General features: G+C 50.0%; 1 protein-coding gene across 5 annotated transcripts in view; it reads left to right on the plus strand.

Annotated features, from left to right (window-relative positions):
* Positions 1-21978, plus strand: part of Shank2 (SH3 and multiple ankyrin repeat domains 2) — a 434250-nt gene that overhangs the window by 53184 nt on the left and 359088 nt on the right. For all 5 annotated transcript variants that reach the window (XM_050137009.1, XM_050137013.1, XM_050137010.1 and 2 more), the window contains exons 4-5: positions 20218-20421; positions 21515-21586. In XM_050137009.1, coding sequence (XP_049992966.1) covers positions 20218-20421; positions 21515-21586 — 276 coding nt within the window. The remainder of the gene's footprint in view (positions 1-20217; positions 20422-21514; positions 21587-21978) is intronic.

Consider the following 21978-nt stretch of genomic DNA (forward strand, 5'->3'; position numbering starts at 1 on the left):
ATCTCTGGAAGAGCAGGCAGTACTCTCAACCACCGAGCCATCTCTCCAGCCCCAGTTGACTTATTTCCCAGCAGAGTCCACAAACAGTGAAGGGTGAATGCATTTTGCAATGTCTCTTTGTCACCTTGGGCTCAGATGCTAATTTTCCTCTTTCATAGTGCGGGGCCATAACTGTTCCTCCTGCATCAGCCACTAGAGCACAACTATTTGTTGTTGTTGTTGTTGTTAAATTTTTGGAAACAGGGTCTCACATAACCCAGGCTGACCTTGAATTCACAAAGTAGCTGAGGATGACCTTGAACTCCTGATCCTCCTGTCTCCAAATCCCAAATGATGGGATTATAGGCATGACTGCCATATTTGGTCTATGCATTGCTGTGGGAAGAACCCAGGGATGAGTTGATCCCTCGCTCCTAAACAGTGTTTATTATTATTTTAAATATTTATTTTTATTTTGAAGTGTGTGTTTTCCAGAGGTGCCAGAAGAGGGCGTCAGACCTCTTGGAGCTGAGCTGCCTGACATGGGTGCTGGGAACTGAGTTCAGGCCCCCTGCAAGAGCAGTTCAATCCCTCCAGCCCTGAATGAGGTCATTGATCCTTCCTGGAAGTGTGGATTTGCTTGCCCTTCCTTTCTAGGTAGTTTCCTGGTGTTCTGTGTCATATCCTGTGCAGCTCGCCTGGTTGCTGTCTACATCAGGGGAACCAGCTAGCCTCACTCTGGGAGTTTCTTCTCCACGTCTGCATCTCAGCCTCTCTCTGTTGAGTTTTCCGGTGTCTCTGTGTCATGCATTTGACTGAGCGGGTCTGTCCCTCGGGTTCTCCGATCTAGAGTAGCTCTGATTGGCTAGTTCTCCTCTGTTTTCGTAGCGCTACACTGTTTCTGACGAGTACCCTCCAGAGCTGCTTTTGGGCTCATGTTCTGATTTCTGATTATTTCCCTCCAGAGTATAATGTTGCTTAAGACAGCCGTTCCACTGTGGGGTGGGTTTTCACTCAGCGGAAGTTGACTGGCTCTCTACTCATCCTTCTCTTCTCTGTCTTCATTGTTGCCTAGGCCATCATCCCTTCCCACCCCACTACAGCCGAGTGACCCCAGCTGTGTCCTGTGGTTCTGAGAGCATACGTGTGAACCCTCACAGCTCTCTTGTGATGTTAGATGTATCTGTCGGTCTGTCTTTGCACATAAAAGATATGGGGGTGTGGTGGTGGAACTTTCTAGAGGGCTGGGGGGCAGGCATCTCCCCTTTCTTTTTCCTTTAAAGATGATTTTATATCTTTTCCTTGGGAAGTCCCCTGACCAGAGACCAAGCCTCTTTCTCACTGTTGGGTCCCCTCCACCCTATCACTCAGTGAAGAGCCCTGCCTAAAGGGTCTCCCACCAGCTGACTCCATAATCTATCTGGTCTCCCACCCAGGGAAGGGAAAAAAGCCTCAGTGAGAGGGAAGAGGCACTTCCTCTACCGCAGCCTTCTGCATCTCTGCAGCTCATCTGATTGGTCCTGTGGTACCCCGGTTCTCCTCTAGGCACTTTTGAGGCTGGCTTCTGTATTTTGGTTCATTTATTCTGACTTACTAGGTCCCCAGGAAATGCATCTCTCAGTCTTGGCCTCCAAGGCAGAGAGCCCTTGACCCGCCGCCCATTCCAGTCATCCTTCCATATAGTGTTTTAACTGGTTAATCTTTGTTTCCCAGAATTGCTACTGACATAGACGTGCGTGCTGTGGTCTGAAAGAGGAGGACAGGGGAGGTAGTGAGGGTTAGGCTGCCCGGGACAGGTACAGACCATAGTATACCCCTTCCATGCTGGGGTCTGTCCCCCGGATGGGTGGGCCCACTCCACTCAGGCAGGATGCGGCCTTTCCTTGAGCTGATCTTGACACAACTCATCCCTGTGGGTGTGTCCTATGCAGGGAAAATCCCAGTGTGCCATAATTACACCCAAAGGTATTGAATGGCTTCGGAATGTTGCCTTCATGAAAAACACATATTAAGGTCTTGAATGTGTCCTGTGTTGTCCTTGCAGCAACCTTGAACTTGGTAGTGTGTCTGAGCATCTTTGTGGATGGTTAACATACCTACAGAGAGGGCCAGCATCTTAGAAGTGCACATGGAACCATGGTGATTGACAGCCAGGAGGAGACAGAACCATACAGCATGCTCTCTCCTGGTCACCAGGGAGGCTCAGGATGTGCTGAAGTTTTTAATTAGGTTTTTCAATAGCACAAAGTAGTGGGTTTTCTTGTGACATTTTCATACATACAAGCCATTAAATTTTGTTCTTCTGCTTCTTCTCTCCCACTGTCCCTCCCTGCCCCTTCTACCACCCCTTACTCTTCTTCCCTGTCCCACCTTAGACTCCCCCCCATGTCTACCTTCCCGCCACCTCTGCCTTCCCCCTTCTACCTTCCCCCCACCTCTGCCTTTCCCCTACCTCTGCCTTCCCCCCATTTCTACCTTCCCCTACCTCTGCCTCCCCCTGTCTCTACCTTCCCCCACCTCTGCCGTCCCCCACTTCTACTTTCCCCCTTATCTGCCTTCCCCCCATGTCTACCTTTCCCCCACCTCTGACTTCCCCCCACCTCTGCCTTCTCCCACTTCTACCTTTCCCCCACCTTTGCCTTCCCCCCACTTTTACCTCCCCCCACCTCTGCCTTCCCCTGTCTCTACCTTCCCCTTCTTTCCTCCCCTCACTGTCTCCCTAACTGTCTTTCCCTGTCCCTCTACCTGTCTGTTGGTCTCCTTCCTCCTCCCAAATATCCTCCACCTTCTCCCCTCTCACAATACCCTTTTTACTCCCCACCCCGCCACGCATCTAAATCTAGATTGTTTATATGAGAGAAAGCATGAGATATTTGTCTTTTTGAGTCTGGCTCACTTTGCTTAACAAAACAATCTCCAGTTTTCATCCGTTGTTCCTGCAAATGTCATGCTTTCACTCTTTATGGCTATATAAGATTTCATTGCATCTACACACTGTATTTTCTTTATTTATGCGTCTGACATCTATGTAAGCTCTGGTGCATAGCAGAGCAGCAGGCATCCCAGTCTGTAGAAGGAACCTGGAGGATCAGAAGATAGCTGGGAAGAGGCAAAGCAGATGGTCTGAGGTCTGAAAACCCCAAACCTAAGGCACCCACTGACTGCCAGGTCCTCAGACCTAGTTTGCACAGGCAACTGATACTCAGTGTGGGAAGGTGGCCCCTGAGCAGCCTGTGTGGAGACCAGTCCTGGGCTCATGGTCTTGTCTTGCTGTTTTCACTTGGCACGTGTCCCTGCCCTGGGAGGCCCACTGAGGTGTCACCACTGCCGTAGTGTTCCTTAGCAGCCAGGATGGGTCAGGTGACTCGGGAAGGTTCCCAGAACTCTGAGTGTAGGTATAGTGTGGTATAACTTAGACAGCCACAGCACAGACATCCAAAGCCCATGTTTTCTGCCTACTTTGACCAGTTCCTGGCTGGTGACCTTCACTGTGGTTCAGGCCCATTTCTCCGCAGGTCTTGCATCTGCTTGTACCCACTGGAGTGACCAGGCATGTTGGGAAAGGTTGCCCTGGATACCTCCTGGAGACTAGATTTTTATGTTGTAACCGGAAGGGCCTCTCAGAAGCGTTATCAATTCTGGAACTTTCTGAAGACCATTTTGCTTCATTTCGTTCAAGACAAACAAAGCCCCTGGAGGCAGAGACAGGCACTCCCACGGGTATGAGTTGTCAGCAACAGAGCGGACATTGTTCCCGCATGCTGTCCCTTGCGGGCTAAGTCCTCTGTCTAGCTGGGGACATGTCACAGTTCCTGGAATCCTGCCCAGAGGAACTGAGTGGAGCTGCCAACCAGTTTGCCCCAGGGGGCCCCCAGTGCCTACACACTGGGTCCTGGTGCTTGGAGAAGCTGTGGGACCGACCTTCACTGCCCCTTGTGGCCCAGTCCTGCTGCCTCCTGCTGCTTGCTATTTCTGAGATCACAACTTCCGGTGCGTCCGAAGCTTTGGGGCAGGAGAGTCTAAGGCAGTGCTGGCAAGGCACCCTGAGCCCTGGCTGAGCAGGGCTTGCGTGGAGGAGAGGTAGGGGTTGGCAAAGGGTGCCAGGCACATACTGAAGCATATTTCTGCATCATTCCAAATGCGGTGTATAACTGGCACTGCTCGTGCGGCCTGGCCTTTTAAAAAGTGGCATGTACCCAAATCACTACCCAGGGAAGCGGGCTCTTCTGTTCGATTTTGGGGGGAATGGTGAGTGAGAGAGTGGGTCCAGCGCTGGCTGTGACCGAGCTGCGCGGCAGCTTGTACTTGAACCCACATTTGTCCTAGGGAGGTGGAAGAAGAGCCCTGTGCCAGTGGGGGAGGGTTCTTGAGGGTTCCCAGCAGCAGCCCCTCAACCTCCAGTCAGGCTTGGCAGCAGGAGCTCAGCCAAAGCTCAGTCCAAGCCCCCATTTCCTCTACCCCGCCACCCTGGCCCATCTCCTGGCAGCTGCTGCAGGGAAACGAGGCTGGCCCCTTTCGCCTTAATTAGCGCTTCCATTTATGACATAGATATATCTTCCTATGGGGTATTTCATTTAGCAAAAAGCTTTTCAGCTACCACTCTGACCCCCTTAAAGACTATTTATTGCAGCGCATCCGTCCTCTCTCTTTGCTCGACTCTCTGTCCCTGTCTCACTCAGGTAACTGCTCCAAAGCCACCGCTCCAGATTTGGCACTCCTAGACGTCTCTGCCTCTCCATCGCACTAGCCCGGCTGTCCCTGCCCCCACCTTCCAGCAGCCCCCCTCTCTCACCTGCTTCTGAGTGGTCTATCATAAACACCCTGACATCGTGTTCGTCAGTGAGGTTGAACTGGAGCTCCAGGCACAGTACAGCCATCTCGCCCTTTTGCTTTTGGTCACAGGCAGGTGACAATCAGGCTGGCTTTGCATATATAAAATTTCTCCTGCTTTTGAATACCAGGGCAACTCAGCATGCTGCCAAGATGCTTGAACCCATGTCCCTGTCCAGTGGCTGAGAACAAAGGACCATGGGGTGGCCATCCGTGGTGAGAGGGTGTAGGAAGGCCGGTACCCAGCGTAATCACCTTGACCAGCCATCTGAATGTTGTTCTTGGCCCCAGGGGAGAAGTGAATGTGGCATTTCTTCAAGGCTCATGGTGTCTGTGCCTTTGGCAAGCAGGGAGCTGGTATGGGTGGTGAGGGCTGTTAGGCATGTTGGCACCTTCCTTCCACATCAGCAAGGTTTGTTCTGGGTTGTTTAGGGTGCACCACAGAGGATGCTGGCTCCGTATGGCTTGCCTTCTCCTTGTTCTTTACAGCATCATAGCACTTGTCACTATGTTTTGGGCTAATGACTAAGTGTCTTAGCTAAGTCACTCACTACTGGGAAGGCTGCCAGTGGAGGGGCTGGGTCTACAGGGTCTGGCTCCCCAGCCAAAGCACCTAGTCCTACCATCTAGCTTGGGTCTGAACTTGCAGCTAGTTCACAGCTTATAGCTCACAGTTTGTCATTCCCAGCCTCTGATTCCTGTCAGAAGCTCCTGCCTCTAGAATTCCTTCCCCTGGAATCCCAGCTCTCCCTGCCCCTGTTATCATCTTCCCTATGCAGCTCGGGGACAGATGCTCCCTGCACCATCCATCTAGCAGGCATCCCCAGCTCCCTTTGTGCCCTGAACCCTGGACCCACCACCACCACATCCCCAGTATAACATCTCATCCAGCGAGAGCTCACTTACCTTGGACACTTTGTGGGAAGTGCAGAGGCCCCTGGCTGAATCTAGGTGCAGCCTGGGTCATGTCCCTTCCCTGCCTCCCCCTTGTACCCTCACACCTGGCCCAACTGTGAGCATCTGTCCCACCAGGGTTACCTTTAAAAAAGACTGTCCCCAAACAGTCAGAACAGCTTTATTGATCACAGAGTCTTTATTTTTAGCATGCTGGTCAAGAGTTTCTAGTAAATTTGGCAAGCTGTGTGCTCATTGCTTCCATCCAGGTTTGGGGGTACTCCACCACCCCAGGAAGATTCCTTGAACCACTTCCATCCTGACAAATGTGTGTCTACCCTCTGTGCCTGTGGTTCTTCCTGTTCTGGACATTTCCACCTAGATCAGGCCACATAGTCTGTGGCCTCAGTGACTGGCGCCTCACTCAGCAATGTGGCGGGCACTGCCTTTATTCAGTTCTTCCAGGACTTCCTCCTTCTCCGGAGGGAGCTCTATCCAGGCAGACACTCCACCTGACTTTTTCAGGCTGCCTTCAAGTTATGATTTCCCTCCCAGTGCTTGACGAGCTGCTTGCTCGGTGTCTATCTCCCTCGGCCCCCTGTGTGTTTTGTTAATGCAGCCACAGCTGAGGCAGCACATTAAAGCCTGTCTCAAGGGCCTGGGCTCGCTTAAGCCTCCCCTGTCAGTCAAGAAGGGACATTCGAGTAGAGTCCCGGGTGATTCATTTACTAGGGAAGATGTGTACCCGGAACTTCCTGAGCACAACCAGCCATGAAATCTGTGTGTTGAAGCCACAAGGTGGCCATGTGCTGTGGTGCAGTAGGAGTGGTCGAGGGGGGCAGGCATAGGGGGAGCTGAGACATGGTGGTTTGGGTGGTTAAGTGAGTTCTGTCCAGAGCACTTAACTTCACTAAATTTGTATTCGTGGCCTTGGCGGCTGTGACTGAAGGAAGGCCAGAAGAAGAAGCAGACGGGAGACTCCTGGGAAGAAGGAGAAATGGAGATGGGAGCCAGGTACAGGGCTGGCAGGGAAGGAACTGCAGGGCCAAGGACAAGGTTGATAAGATCAGAGCCACAGGCTCTTACCAGAGAGTTCTGGGGGTAGAGGAGGAGAGTTACAGGGCTGTAACAGTCAGTCAGTTTGAAATGGAGTTCCTGTGTCGTGGCCAAAAACCTTTTTTCTTTCTTTTTCCCTCATTTTCATGTGTGTAGTGTACATGCACGTATATGTATGTTTGCATGTGTGTGTGAGTTTGTGTGCTTGTGGAGGAAATCATCCTTGATTGCTTCTCTCTCACCTTGTTAGTTGAGACAGGGCCTTTCAATCAAATCCAGAGCTCACCGATGGACATGGATAGACTTGCGTAGCTTACTCTGGGATTCTCCTTCTGAGGATGGAAGTACAGGGTCCTAGGGATCTGAACTCTGATCCTCATGCTAGCGTGGCAAGTACTTTAACTGATCATCTTTTCAGCCTCATATATATATATATATGTGTGTGTGTGTGTGTGTGTGTGTATGTATGTATAGGTGTGTATATCATAAGTCATATAGCTGCACCATTCATGGACAGTGTGTGCTTCAGTGGATGTAAGGGTATTCACAGGTGAGGACACTGCCACCTCGGTCATAGTGTCTTCTTACCCCTGGAGGAACGCATGCACCAGCTAGCCATCTGTCCTCTCATGGATCTCTCTAGCTTTTCCTGTTCTGCACTGCAGGGTAAGTGGAGTCACAGGATGGATGGACTGCGAGGTGGTGACTAGCTCTTTAGGGTTCTGTCTCTTACTGGACACATGTCTGTCCCCTCATATCTGTCCACATATCAACACTTACACATCCACTGGCGTTTTTGTTTGTTTCTTGTTTTTAATTTTTTTTTCCAGACAAGATCTTTCTATGTAGATCAGATTGGCCTTGAACTTCTGACAATTCCCCTGCCTCAGCCTCATCAGTGCTGGGACTGAAGGAATAAGCCACCATACCGACTGGCTTCTTAACCATCACAAGATAGTCTTCCTGATTGACTCGGACATGCAGAACTCCTGTGTCAAAAGTTTCAATTATGCTGAGGGCTATACTTCACTTGGCACATCTCTCTCAGATGGACTTTCCTTATACAGTTAAAACTATTTTTATCTAAAATTAATTAATTCTATTTGCTTTTTGTGTGTGCATGTGTGCACGCCATGGCACGCGTGTGGAGGTCAGAGAACAACTTGTAGGAGTTAGTTCTCTCTTCTGCCATGTAGGTTACTGGGACTGAACTCAGGTCATCAGGTTTGGTGACCTCAGCCCTGTCACTGACGGACCCAGAGTGGACTCTCTTTTCTACTTGCTCAGTGCTCACCCAAAGGAGGCCTATTTGGGACTAAAGACTTGACTAGAGATGACTTGCCTGTGAGTTTGGTTGGGCACATTTTCTGCTCTGAAAGAAAAGGCACCCATCAGCACTGGCGTGATGCTTCATCTCCGTTGCTGACTTGACTGAATTTGGGACCATCTGGGAGACACCCCTCTTGGTGTCTGCAAGGGCATTTCCAGAGAGGCATTCGGGTAGCATCATCCCGTAGGCTGGGGTCCTGGACTGAACAGAAAGAAGAAAGTGAGCTGAGCACAGGCATGCAGAGATGTCCACTTCCTGACTGTGAATGCAATGGGGCACTCCTGTGCTGTGCTATGCCTTCCCCGCCAGGACGGACTGAGTCCTCATACTGTGAGCCAGATAAACCCGTCCTTCCTTAAGCTGCTTTTGTTCAACAATGAAGAAAGTCACAGGTACAATTGAATAGTAGATGACACCGATGATGATCCTCATTTAGAGGCAAGGAGAGTGGCCATAGCCAGTGCTCAACCATCAAGCCAGGCCCAGGAGGTTGAGGATGACTGAGGGCTTCAGAAGTATTTTATTCTTCATTTAGAGAAAATGTTGAGAATATTATATATCACGGGCTTCAGGGTATCTATTACTCAGATCTATGACCTCAGGCAATCTTCACTTTTTAGAGATACGGCTAAGCTTTACTGATACAGTGGTTCTTTGTTGTCCACATTCCCAGTATCCTCACCTCAGGGGCAAAGCAAACACTGTCAATTCATATTCATTCTCTCTCTCTCTCTCTCTCTCTCTCTCTCTCTCTCTCTCTCTCTCTCTCTCTTCCTCTCTTTTCCTCACTTGCTTGGTCTTTCAGCAGTTTTGATGTGTAGCGCAGTCTGCCATACACTCATGATCCTCCTGCCTCAGCCCCCAAAGTGCTGAGATCATAAGAATGTGTCACCATGGGTAACATCCATCTACCCACATACCTATCTACCACCAACTCAATCATTCCCCATCTGCCCACCCATCTACCCCCTCACCCATCCTCCCACTCTTGCTAACATCCAAGTGTCCGTCTGTCCATCTATCCTCTTGCAGTATAGAAACTTGTGCTTCGAGTTTTGTTTCTACTTAGAGTGACTACCCTTTGTGCTTTGTAGTGGATAGCTGAATCACTGCTGAGAGAGGAAGCAGGCACGGAGTCTGACTGCCTTCAGCGTTTCATTATCTCATCGCTAAAACCCAAGGAAGCCCTGTCCCCATCTACCCTGAGGTGTTAGCAGGGTAACCCATTCCCCTGTGCTTCACCCGAGCAGTTCCGCTTCACAGCTTTCATCAGGAATTTGGTGTCGCATAGTTGTTTGAAAGAGAGCTGAGGCCCCAGGCCCCATAATTCAGGGAATCGAGGAAAGGTGACCTTGATCCTGTGGCTAATATTCCTGGCTCCATTGCGTCAGGTGGAGAGGGACTCGATTTTTGTATAGAACATTTTCAAACAACTAAAATTAGCTGAGCCTCGTCTCTTCTCTGTGTTGTCAGGATCCTGAGCTGTCTCTTCCTCTGCTGGATGTAGGGTTGGAGTGTTATATGCAAGGTCAGGTGACCTAACTTGTAGGGGTCTTGGAGCCCATGACATAATCAGCCAGCGTGGTGTGCTTTTCTGCTTAAGTTCATGGCTAATTCCCACTTAATTCTCTTGGAGAAAATAACTTCTGGGAATGGAAACCTTGTCCTGGAATTACCCAAATTCTATACAAAAAAAGCGCAGTGAATCCCACATGGCGGTGGAATGCTGAGGCTCAGAGGCCAGGCTGAGCAAGGAGCATGTAGCACCCTCTCTGTTGGTGTTCCATGGCGAGTCACCAGGAAGGTGATCCAATCATCCTGTGAAAGCTGAGGGCAGGGCTGTCTCCTAACATCTTCACTGTGCCTGTGTTTGGATGTGAGGGGGCACAGTTAAGACACAGCTGACATGACGGGAAAGGTTGTTATTATGAATATAAGAGAGAGAAGCCATCCAGAGTCATCTGGAATTGTCCAGAGCAGAGAGAAAAAGAGAGCAAACTGGACCTGGCCAGGGCTAGGGAAGTGGGGGAGAATAGTGGAGATAGCGAGGGATAGGGAATAGCAAGGATGCAAGAGAATAGTGAGAATTCGAGAAACCGAGCTATAGAGATAGCAAGAGGGCAGGGAGATAGCAAGAGAGAGAATAGCGAGAGTGGCTGGGTTATAAGGAGGATGGGTAGCTGGGGGGAAGGAATTCTAAGAGCTAGAAGGAGTTTAGGGTGGAGGGGGAGGTGAGAAGAGCCAGTGTGAGGGGCTTTGAAACATATAGGAAGTACTTATGAGTAGGGACTGCGGAGCCTGGCCACCAGCATGGGCTTTGATGCTGCCACAAGTGCCTGTCACTGGAGGAGAGCCGGGTCCCTCCTGCCAGAGGCAAGGGAAATGGCTGCTTGGGGACAGAAAACATATTTCACAAGTTCCTGAGGAACGCTGGCTTTTATCTAGCCACCAGAAATCCTTCTGTAGTGCAGCTGAGCTCATTTCTGTATAGATGGAGGGCCTGAGACCTAACAGTGTTATCAGAAATTGGGGTTGTCACATGTGACGAGGGAAGTTGGAGCCCCCCTTCTCGGAGTCCTTAGTAGTATTAATAAAAGAGTTTAAGAACAGGCACAGAAAAAAGCTGGAGGTCCATCTTACTAGTATTTTAAAGAAAACCCCCAGCGTAGGCATGCTGTGGATCTAGGTACTTGCCCAGCGGAGGGAGATACAGAAGACAACGGTGCTGTTTGTTAACAGACACATGTAGGAAAAGCAGCTGTGTGGTAGCAAGGGGGTGTCAGAGAAAAAGACCCAGGGCGCTAGAGAAAGCTTCCTGAGGCTTTGGCCAGAGTCCAAAAGAAAGAGACAGAGGGAAGGAAGAGGGCAAGTTAACACGTTTCTGGGTCAGCGTTCAAAGTGAGCAGACCTAACCGAACCTAAGAACTTCACAGAGAGCGGGGATTCTGGGAAAGAAAAATATACTTATCTCATTAAAGGGATAATTATTCCTCCCATATCATTTTCACGGCAAATGAGCTTTCCTGAGAGGTGTTCCCTTGGTCAGGTGATTGGCTGGCTCTATTGGATTCATTGTTAGGGGAAGAACAATGGTGTGTCTCTTCCTGGATGTGGGTTCCATATTTATAATGGGAAGGAAACAGCTCCCTCTTAATGGGCCCCCAGTGACAGTCTAAGAGTTGGATTTTCAGGATCCCCTCATCTTGTCTCTGACTCTGTTTCTCAGTTGGCTGTTCCCACTTTGTCTCTTCTCTGGTGGGTGAACTCGCTCCCCACCCCCACCCCCAACTCCTTCCACCACTTCCTGCCTGTAATTTGTTGCCGTCTGGCCTGCCTCTCTCCTCCTGATGAGCTCTGTGTTAGACTAATCTTCCTCCTTCACTCTGTGCTACTGGGTCGGGGGACCTGCAGCTCAGGAGAAAAGCCTCAGGGTTCCCAGAGTTCCAGCTCCTGGCAGCTGTGTGGCTCCGGAAACGTGAAGGTTTGGAGTGTCCCACGTAGGAGTAGAACAGCCCTGGAGAGCAGGAGGGTGAGCCCTTCGTCTGTGCATTGTGACTGTCACCCAGGGCAGTCTCTTCACTTCAGTTTTTGGCTTTTACCCTGGCTACCGTGGCCAGAGTCTGTGTACTTTGTGACATCTCTGCCTGAAGAGCTGCTGAGGAGGAAAATTAACTCATCTTCAAGGAGCACACGAGCTCTGGTGGGCCTCTCCCTTCAGCCTCACCTTGACAGTAGGAGAGGCCTCGCCACGGCATCAGATGGCTGCAGTTAAGCTTCTGCAATTGGAAATGTTCTAATTGGAAAAGGGAATCCGCAGCCACGGTCTCCTTCATCAAATTCTCCGAAGCGTGAGCCAGGCCCTTGGACTTCAGCATCTTGATGCTAGTCTGCCTTTTTAGGTCAAGGTCACCAGTTCCCTTTAATGTCCTTGTGTCAAGCTTCAGGTGTTGGCCCCAGTCATGATTGGGCACTGACTGCTACAAGCCCCAGTGTGATTGATGGGCCTTTGCTCAAGGCAAAAACCATTTCATTTGGACAGCATGGGCTGACCTTGGACTGCTGTTTTTCAGAGGTGCTGCTAATACAGATTGCACATAGCCAGCCAGTCAGGGCAAAATCTTCCTCAGTGCACCTTGCCTCAGCTTCCACCCAGCCTGTATTCAACACATTATCCAAATACATTGTGAGTGCTGGGGAGATGGCTCAGTCGGCAAAATGCTTGCCTTGAAAGCTCAAGGATCTGAGTTCAATTCCCATCATCCACATTTATTTATTTATTTTAAATATTTATTTATTTATTTATTATGTATACAATATTCTGTCTGTGTGTATGTCTGCAGGCCAGAAGAGGGCACCAGATCTCATCACAGATGGTTGTGAGCCACCATGTGGTTGCTGGGAATTGAACTCAGGACCTTTGGAAGAACAGGCAATGCTCTTAACCACTGAGCCATCTCTCCAGCCCCCATCATCCACATTTAAAAGCCAGGCATAGTGGTATACTCTTGGAATCCCAGCTCTTGGGAGGCAGTGACATGTAGATAGATTCCAGAGGCTCACTGGCCAGCCAGCATTGCCTAATCAGTGAGTTCCAGGCTGGTGAGAGGAATGGGTCTGGTACCAGCACCCATACATATGTGCACCTGCACACACGTGCACACACACAGCATAATGAAGAAGTCAGTGATGATGTGGATGCTCACTGCGTAGTGTTTTGTGTGTGTGTGTGTGCGTGTGTTTGTGTGTGTGTGTGTGTGTGTGTGTGTGAAATGCAGTCCCTCGTCAGGAGTATGTTAGGAGCACACCGGGAGTGCTCTGTCTATACTTACGCTGTGGTGTGATCTATGCTAGGGACCGTGTTTCCGTCTCTGGTGGTAGCCTTAGACCCCTTTCCTTGAATGCTTGTCATCAAGTTCTTTTGATTTTTGCTGGGTTCCATGGTATAAGTGGGTGATTTAAGTCTCACTCAAGGAACCAGAGTTCACAGAGCTGGAGGAGGTAGGGACCGTAGAGTATGTGTGTGATTCTAGCCTGGAGTTGTTGATCTTCTCATGCGGGCTGCCCACTATAATGAGACATATTCATACGGTGTAGTATTTACTGCTTTTCCTTGCTTTGTCTAGACGCTCCCTCACCTTCACTGCGGTCTCATGGAGCAGTCTTTATACTTGCTTGTCCCAGTCCCCAGACGGACATGGGCACACTAGCTGGCTTTGCCCACAATGCTGCTGTGACTCAGAACACTTATGTGCAGGAAACCAGCACTGTGTTTTGTGCCCCACTAATGTTCATTCACGTGGGCTGGCAGTCGGTGCAGACATGCCCCTCAGTGCAGACATGGGCACGTGTCCTCTATGGGTTGTGGACATCTGCTCTTGGTCATCCAGTCATACATGTTATAGGATAGATTTGACCTCTTCTGTCCTTATGTTGGGATCCTGACACTAGGAGCTAGAAGGGCTTTCAGGAGGGGGTTGGGGTACAATAAGGTCAATGGGAGTGACTTTGATCCACATGACTGGGGTCCTAAAAAGAGGTGGGGACCAGACACAGGGGGACCCTGTGAGGACAGGAAGAAGACTCCACTTGCAAACCAAGAAGATAGGACTCAGGAGGAGCCAGTGCTGGGACACCCCCATCTGGGACTTCCAGCTCCCAGAATGGGGGGCTCTGGATGTGTGCCATGTCGCCTGTGGCTCTGCTGCCGTGGGAACAAACTAATGCACAGTGAGAGACTGAAACACATAGGCTGGGGCTTTTCTGTTGCATTTGCCAAAGATTAAGACCCCCTGAACCTTACCCTTGCAAATTGGCTTGCCAGGCTTTGGCCAGCAAGCACGGTGTGGGAGATTTGTTTTGGTGGCTTCCAAAGCTCCTGCCCTGAGCTGAGTAGCAAACCCAGCCTGGGTGTCTTCTCAACCTGTCTACATGCATGCTGGCTTCTTGCTACCTGTGCCTGAATAGTTCAGTTTCTGGCTCACATCTTGCAGAACACTTTCGAATGCATGGTCACCAAATACAAGAGCATATATGTGGTGCCATCAAAGATGTCTGAGGCCCAGAGGGGGAGGGACTCTGACTGCTCTTTGCATTACAACACTTCATCTTGAGTTTGACTTTGACCATGAATGTCATGGATGGAAGTATCTGTATCCCACACTGTTTAGCATCACGACCACGCCAGCTCACCCTTTTAGCTTATAGATTTTGATGGGTGTATTCGTTACTTTTCTATTGCTGTGATAAAACACCTGACCCAACCAAAGCAGCTTATAGAAGAAAGAGTTTGTTTGGGTTCATGATTCCAGAGGGATACACATCCATGATGGCCAAGTGGAGGCATGGCAGCTGGAGCTGAAAGCTTAGAGCTCACATCTTGAATTGCAAGCAAGAAGCAGAGAGAATGAAGTAGTAATGATGCAAATCTTTTAACTCTCAAAGCCCATCCAGCAATGCCATATTTCCTCCAGCAAGGCCATGCCTCCTAAACCGTCCAAACTGCACCACCAACAGGGGAGCAAGTATTCAAATGAGGGACATCACATTCATACTCCCCACAGCGCCATTGTTGCCCCACTCAGGAGCATTTCCATAACTAAGTGAGATAAGGTATTGATCATCACTTCACTGTGAAGCCATTATCACAAGCGGCAGAGTCAACTCACCCCACCCCATTTGATTCTATTAGAGTAACTCTCTTCAGAAATGTTCCCCCCACCTCCTCGCCCCAACACAGGTCAATTCCAGCAGCATTTGAAAACGTCAGTGAGGTGATATAGAAAAGTCAGAACCCCTCTTCCTCCCTTATCCCCCTATTCATCTCCGAGCAGCTCAGGAGGAGTTGGGAGCACTAGGCTCAGCTGAATGCTGGGTGTTTCTGAGATTGAGAGGGAAGCAGGACCGTGTCTTGGCAGATGCTGTTGTTGGTAACTTGGTGAGGAAGGACAGTTATCTGTTTGGTAGAAGAGGGACGTGTGGGGACTCCAGTTCTTAGGCCATAGATAAACCCAGAGTGACAGAAGACTCAGGAGGGAGGTAGGGCAGGCTGAGGAGTCTCATGTCAAAGAGTTCATCCCTACTTCTGTTGTTGATATTAGGAGTGAGGCTGAGGATGGGTAGCGGACAGGGGACAGGGATCATGTGAGTGCAGGGAATACTGGTATGGAAGCTCATGGTAGGCTAGGGGATCATTGATGGTTGATTTAAGGATGTTACAATTTAGGTGTGAAACATTCTCCCCAGGCTCATACATCTGAACACTTGGTCCCCAGCTAGTTATGATGATTTAGGAGGGGGCTTCTTCCAAGTGTTTTTAGTTCTGAGAATTTATGTTGAAGTAGACCTCTTCATTCCAGTGTTTGGTTGTCCTTCTGAGGACTCTCTGTTTCTGCATCCTGAATCCCAGCCTAGAGAGCTCTCTCCTCTGTGTTTGTGTGCTTGCCATAGGTACCAACATGGGTGACAGTCACAGCTCAGTTCCAGCTAGATCCCCAGCACCAGTGTACAGACCTCTATTATGTTTATGTTTTAAAGAAGATGCTCGATCTTCCAAACTTTGTTCCTCTTTACAGGGACTAAACTGTGTCCTCTGGGGGTATAAATGTCCAACATTGGACAAGTGTACTAGAAACTGGAAAATCTGAGCAGAAAATAGTGTTTCCCTAAATGTAGGCGTGTCCTGAACATCACTTTCCTTGGACAGCATATGATATTGGCGCCTTTCTGCTGTGCTTGCGCTGTAGTTGGTGTGATCAGATATGGAGGAGTATAATGTGTCAGTTCTGGAGGGTCTTGGTAGCTGGGCAGACTTGACATGGGTTGAGAGTAAGTCCCCTCTTCTCCTACGTGTGTGCCTTTGGGGGACTTGCTTAGGTATCTGAGGCTCAGCTTCCCTGTTTAGAAAGTGAGGATAACATTATTAATGTAGTAATGAAAATATCCACCTATGGCTGTGGTGAATGCGGATGGAGATATTACATGTCTGATGTGTTGGGATCCTGGATGTCAACAGTACTGTGGTGACTGTCGTTGTCATGTCCTCGCCATCACCATGCTCATTACATCACCAGCACCAATACTGCCATCACCATCTTTACCATCAAGATCATCCACATCATCACCATCAACAACATCGTCATCATCTTCACTGTGATCCTTATCACCGTTATTGCCTGTTCTTACTTTTCTATTGCTATGATGAAACACCACAACCAAGGCAACTTATAAATGAAAGGGTTTTATTCGGCTTGTGGTCTGAGAGGGTAGGAGTCCATGAGACAGAGTGAAGGACAACTGAGAGCTTACATCTTGATCTACAACCATGAGTGTGCTGGTGTGAATAAGAAATGGCACCCATAGACTTATATTTGTGAATGCTTCGGGAGTGTCGTTAGGAGTTGTGACCTTGTTGAAGTAGTGTGGCCTTGTTTGAGAAAGGATATCACTGTGGGTGGACTTTGGGGTTTCACATGCCCAAGTCAGGCCCAGGGTCCCTTGCTCTTGCTGATGCCTGCCAATATGGATGTAGAATTCTTAGCTACCTTTCTAGCACCATGTCTGCTTGCATACCACCTTGCTTCCTGACATGATGCTAATGGACTAAACCCCTGAACTGTAAGCCAGCCCCAGTTAGATGTTTTCCTTTATAAGAGTTGCTGTGGTCATGGTGTCTCATCACAGTAATAGAACCCGAACTAAGACTATCCGGCAGAGAGAGAGAGAGAGAGAGAGAGAGAGAGAGAGAGAGCGAGCATGAGCGAGAAAGAGAATGTTCAAGAGCACACCGGGAATGGCAAGAGTCTTTTGAAACTCCAAAGCTTACCCCAGTAACACACCTCCTTCAATAAGTCCACACCTCTTAATCCTTCCCAAACAGTTCTACCATCTAGGAACTAAGCATACAAACACATGAGCCTGTAGGGGCGCTCCCATCCAAACCACTACAACTGTCATCATTAATCACCATCTATGTCACTGTCACCATTACCACCACCACCATCACCATCACTGCCACCACCTGGCAAGCCTCTCCAGAATCACTCTAATTGACTTGCCCAGATGTGTGTCTCCTAAGTGATTCACATCTAGTTGACAGTCAAGATTAAAGATCAGCAGCAGATGGTTTACATGTTTGTTTCTTCACATAGCTGTTGCAACTGACCCCAGGTTAGGTGGCCAAGCCAACAAATGTGCTCAGGAGTCCTCTGAGTTCAGGTGTCTGAGATCAAGGTGCTAACAGGTATTCCCCAGGATGCTCCCAGAAATTCTCTTTCCCACTCTCCAGTTCTGGAGATTTGCTGGAGACCTTTATCTTTTTAGCCTTATAGGAACATCACCCTTATTATCTTCCTGAAGCTTCCATCCTATGCACCTTCTGTGTCCTTCACATTTGCCATCTCTACAATGCCACGTTATTGGGTCAGGCACACCGTTCTCCAGTGCAGCCCCATCTTAATTGACCACACCCGCAAAAACCCATTTCTAAATAGACCACTGCCTTCTTGGGGGGCATAGCCCTTGATAAGTAATATTGCTTATGGCCACATTTATTTCTGGTTGCCATGCGGTCGGAGTGAGGCCCAGAGGTTGACGGAGGAATCAACACAGGGCAGATTAGTAGGCTTGTCCAGCTTGTGGGCAGAAGACCCAGGTCTTGCTGACCTCTGAACTCCTGCTCTTTTCAGAGGGGTCTCCATGTGGCAGCTCTAGTGCTTCCCAGCGCTGCTGCTTTGCTTCTCGGGGTTGCCTCTTGCACCAGGGAGGCACAGACTGGGCCTCACCGCTCTGCCCACCAAATGGCAGTGAGCACCAGTCTTTGTGTAACCTACAATGGCAGACAAATCCTCTGGGAGGCGGCACACAGCCCTGGGCCCCTCTAGGCACTTGCCAGTTGGCAGGTGCTTGTCAGCTATGGCGAGGGCTGGGAAAGTGCTCTGTAATGTGGGTGTGAGGGCACCTGAGTGGGGACGGCCCATCTGCAGCTCATCTGCGTACTGTAACCCGAATCCTGCAATGATTCCTGAACTGGGAGTGGTGGCTTCCCAGCAGCCCCAGGAGGCTGTATCTCTTATCACGCTTTTCTTGTGTCAAGATCACGGAGGGTTCTCACCTAGCCACGATGGTTGGAGGGGGGCCCATGTGGCTCCTCCCTGGAAGGAACTACTGGTCCCACCAGGTCTTGTAACCCAGGAAGGTCAGAGGGTCACCCTGAACTCAGCCAGTGACACCTGAGAGGGGCCAACGGGAGTATTCATTCATGTGTAGGGTGTCGGCTTCCCTGGCTGGGGCTGTAGCTGCTAGACCAGTGTTCAGGATTGACAGCAGCTGAGCCATTTTGCAACTCTGAGAACCTGGTGCTCAGTGACTGGGTCCTGAAGGCAGCAAGGCCTTATGAACCCTGAGGCAGCCACACACAGAATCCCCTTGCTAAGCATTAATTCCAGCATCTTTCAGCCAGCCCTCAGCTCTTCCTTCCTGTCTTCGCTGTAGGAAAGCACACCCCGACACCCCTGCTATGCTGAACAGTAGAAACCAATTTTAATCCAACGCACATGAGACATCTTGGTTAGACACGGACCCGGTCTTGCCTTGTCTTTCCTTGACACCCAAGGAGTGCCACAGCAGGCCACTGGGAACACAACCAAGTTGTCACTATTCCAGTTCTCAGAGGACGAGATGCATCTTTTGGAGTGTGGATGATGGATTTGGAGGCCCTGTTGGTACTGTTTAACCATTTAAGAAATTGCCTCTTGCAGTAATTTGTTTGATACCCCCTTCCATCAAGTAGTTTCTCATTATTGCCAGCCCTCTCTCTTTAAGTGGCACATATAGGTTGAGTTTTGGGTTTTCCATGTATGTGTATGTGGTATGTATATACTCATGCATGCTTGCATATGAATGAGCACATGAGTGTCCAAGGTTGATGTCTAGAATCATCCTTGATTGCTCTTTCACCTTATTTACTGAGGAGGGTCTAGAGGTCTATCAATCAAACCCAGAGCTCACCCATAGGGCTCTTGTCAGGGCGGATGCACTGACTCTGACATCTGAGGCTGGAATTACAGGTGTCTGCCACACCCACCTGCCATTTATGTAAGTTCTAGGGATCTGAACGCCAATCTTCACCTTTTACTGCAGAGCCATCTCGCCAGCTGTGTAGTACAGTTCTGATTTTCTGTTTGGAGACAGTGTTGGTGATGTGAAAGCTCTCATCCCTCAGGCCTCCCAGACAACATGTCCTCTGTGTCCAGGTTGCCAGAGAGCAAGCCATGCACACCTCAAGTGGCACTGTTGTACAGTCGGTCGCTGCCCCAGGGGTTCCATGTAGGTGGATTGAGAATTGTGCACAAAACGATTTTATCTTCATCGGGATGGAATGTGACTTTTGCCCAGATGTACAGTGTATCTATTAGGTGTTAAGAGCAAATAGGGAATCATGCAGTCTATCCAGCCTGTGTCCTGTGGGCCGCATGTGTCCCAGAACACCTGTGAATGCCTGAAAACAGAAGTGATATTTATTTTTCTTGCTAATGCTACTGCAGTTCTCAAACATGAACTTTGTAGATGGCAATGTTGTGCCATTTGGGAGGACGTGTGGAAGTTTAAAAACATGTCATGATAAGGAACCTGAGTGCCCATAGATCTGGAGATTCAGAGAGGGTCCTGTAAGCCCCAGGATATCTTAGGGACAGCTGTGCTGAGCTGAGACTCTCAATATATTTTCTTACCATCACAGTGCACTCGCGTGCGCGCGCGCGCGCGCGCGCGTGTGTGTGTGTGTGTGTGTGTGTGTGTATGCTGCCGTGCGTGTATGTGCATAAGATAATCTTGACATCAGTCCTAGACTGGCTGCTCAGGGAATCGTGGGATTAACTTGTTTATCTCCCCAGTGTGGGTTCTGGGGCTTCAGTTTAGCTCCCATGCTTCGATGGCAGGCACTCCATTGACTCCCAGCCTGGTTGATTTATCTTGCTTTCCCCAGCCTCTCTGTCCTCAAGGCAAAGGTAAACTTTACTTTGGGGCAGAGAGGACAGGAACAGAAGGAGCAGGACTCCTTTGATCCTGTGCCCAGGTTGGTGGCTCTGATGACCTTTGACATCCCTGACCCATGTCTCTGTTCTCCCCCACAGAAGTGCATTCGATTTAACCCAGATGCCACTGTGTGGGTGGCCAAGCAGCGAATCTTGTGTACCCTGAACCAAGGCCTGAAGGATGTACTCAACTATGGGCTCTTCCAGCCGGCCAGCAATGGGCGGGACGGCAAGTTCCTGGATGAGGAACGGCTGCTGCGGGAATACCCACAGCCCACAGGCCAGGGTGTGCCTTCCCTGGAGGTAAGCAGCCATGTGTGACTGTGTGGGAGCTGGCGCTGTACAGCCTGGGTGCAGCTGAGGGCAGCTTCTTAGCCAGGCCACTGTTTGTTTCGGATTAGAAAATTACGCACCTTGTAGTTAAAGTCTGGATCTTTGGACCATCCCTGTTAGGTGTGTATGTGTGTGACAGGTACCTGATGTGGCTTTGGGAATGTGGACCAGCAGTGTGGTTAGCTTTAGACAAAAACGAGCGCTGAGTTTGTGGTGGAATTTGGAAGTGCGCAGGAGCAGGATGCAGAACTGCAGTGTTGCTGTCCAGCGTGGGCATCCTCCATCCTGGCACTGTTCCCTCCAGTTCCACCCTTTATATATGCTCCTTGCAGTATGACAGGCTCAGAGGAGGTCAGGAAGGAGGCACAGTGACCTGAGTTCAGGAAGGTCATTCTACTCTGGAGCCCTCTGGTGTCGTTGTCCTTGTGAGACAGATGAGGAAATTGAGGCTGATGTGGGGAAAGTGACTAATTCAGAGGCACTTAGCAAAGAGAGGGCCTCATCTTTCCTCTCAAAATCTCAGTCATGCCCCTCCCGTCAGCGTTCTTCCTGAACCCTCTGCAGTGTCAGGTCTGGGTGTCTGGGAGGAGAGGGCATGTGATAAAGCTGAGGGCCGATACACCACGTGCCTGGGTGTGTTGTTACCAACTCCAAGCCCACTTCTCCGCTCTGCAGTGAAATTTCCAATCCCAAGCAGGCAGCACCGTCGTGAGGAGCCAGTGGGAGCCTCTGATCCTGAGGAGAGGGGTGCATGGGATGCCCAGACCAACTGAGGGCAGGTGGATTCCCATAGACTAGGATCCGGCAGGATGAGGCTACACTAGAGATGTGTCTGTCCGCCGTACCCTCTATACCAGCTGGGCACTGGCCTCCACAGCTGAGAGACTGCCCCATGTCCTGATGGCTGCTGGATGATGGGACTCTTGGGGGATGGGCTCTGTAGCACAGATACCAGTGTCTTGGTTAAAACTGGGGTGCCTTGTGCTTGGTGAGGTCACTTTCCCTCTGAGCACCCATGTCTAACATCTGGTCACCTGCAATCTTCTACTTGTTTCCCTGACAGTTTCGCTATAAGAAGCGTGTGTACAAGCAGTCCAACCTGGATGAGAAGCAGCTGGCCAGGCTCCACACAAAGGTATGGGGGGCGGGGTGGATAATCCTTCCTCCACCTCATCAGGTCACCTGATCCTGCTGTGTTGTCTTTGGCGGGCTCATTCCCTTGGGAGCAGCCCCTGCATACCTACCTGTGGGATGAGGCCAGGCTGGGGCATGCAGGTGGATGGTGCTGCCTCCCCATGCACTTGACTGGAGACCTAGGCAGACAGCAGTCAGCAAGGTGGCTCAGGGAGGCTGGTGGAGGCTGAGCAGAGGGTTGCTGCCCCCTCGTGCCCCAGAGAGGTTGAAAGGCAGCAGTACAGTGATACAGCAGGATGTGGTGAGGTAGAAGAAAGGGGTGCCTGCTGAACGCTGCCTCTGGTTTCTGTTGCTGCCCGATAAGAACAGATTTTAAAAAGGCAGGAAGTGCTG

This window comes from Alexandromys fortis, unplaced genomic scaffold (assembly GCF_014885135.2).
Source record: "Alexandromys fortis isolate MF-2015 unplaced genomic scaffold, M_Fortis_MF-2015_v1.1 scaffold_3, whole genome shotgun sequence".
NCBI lineage: Eukaryota > Metazoa > Chordata > Mammalia > Rodentia > Cricetidae > Alexandromys > Alexandromys fortis.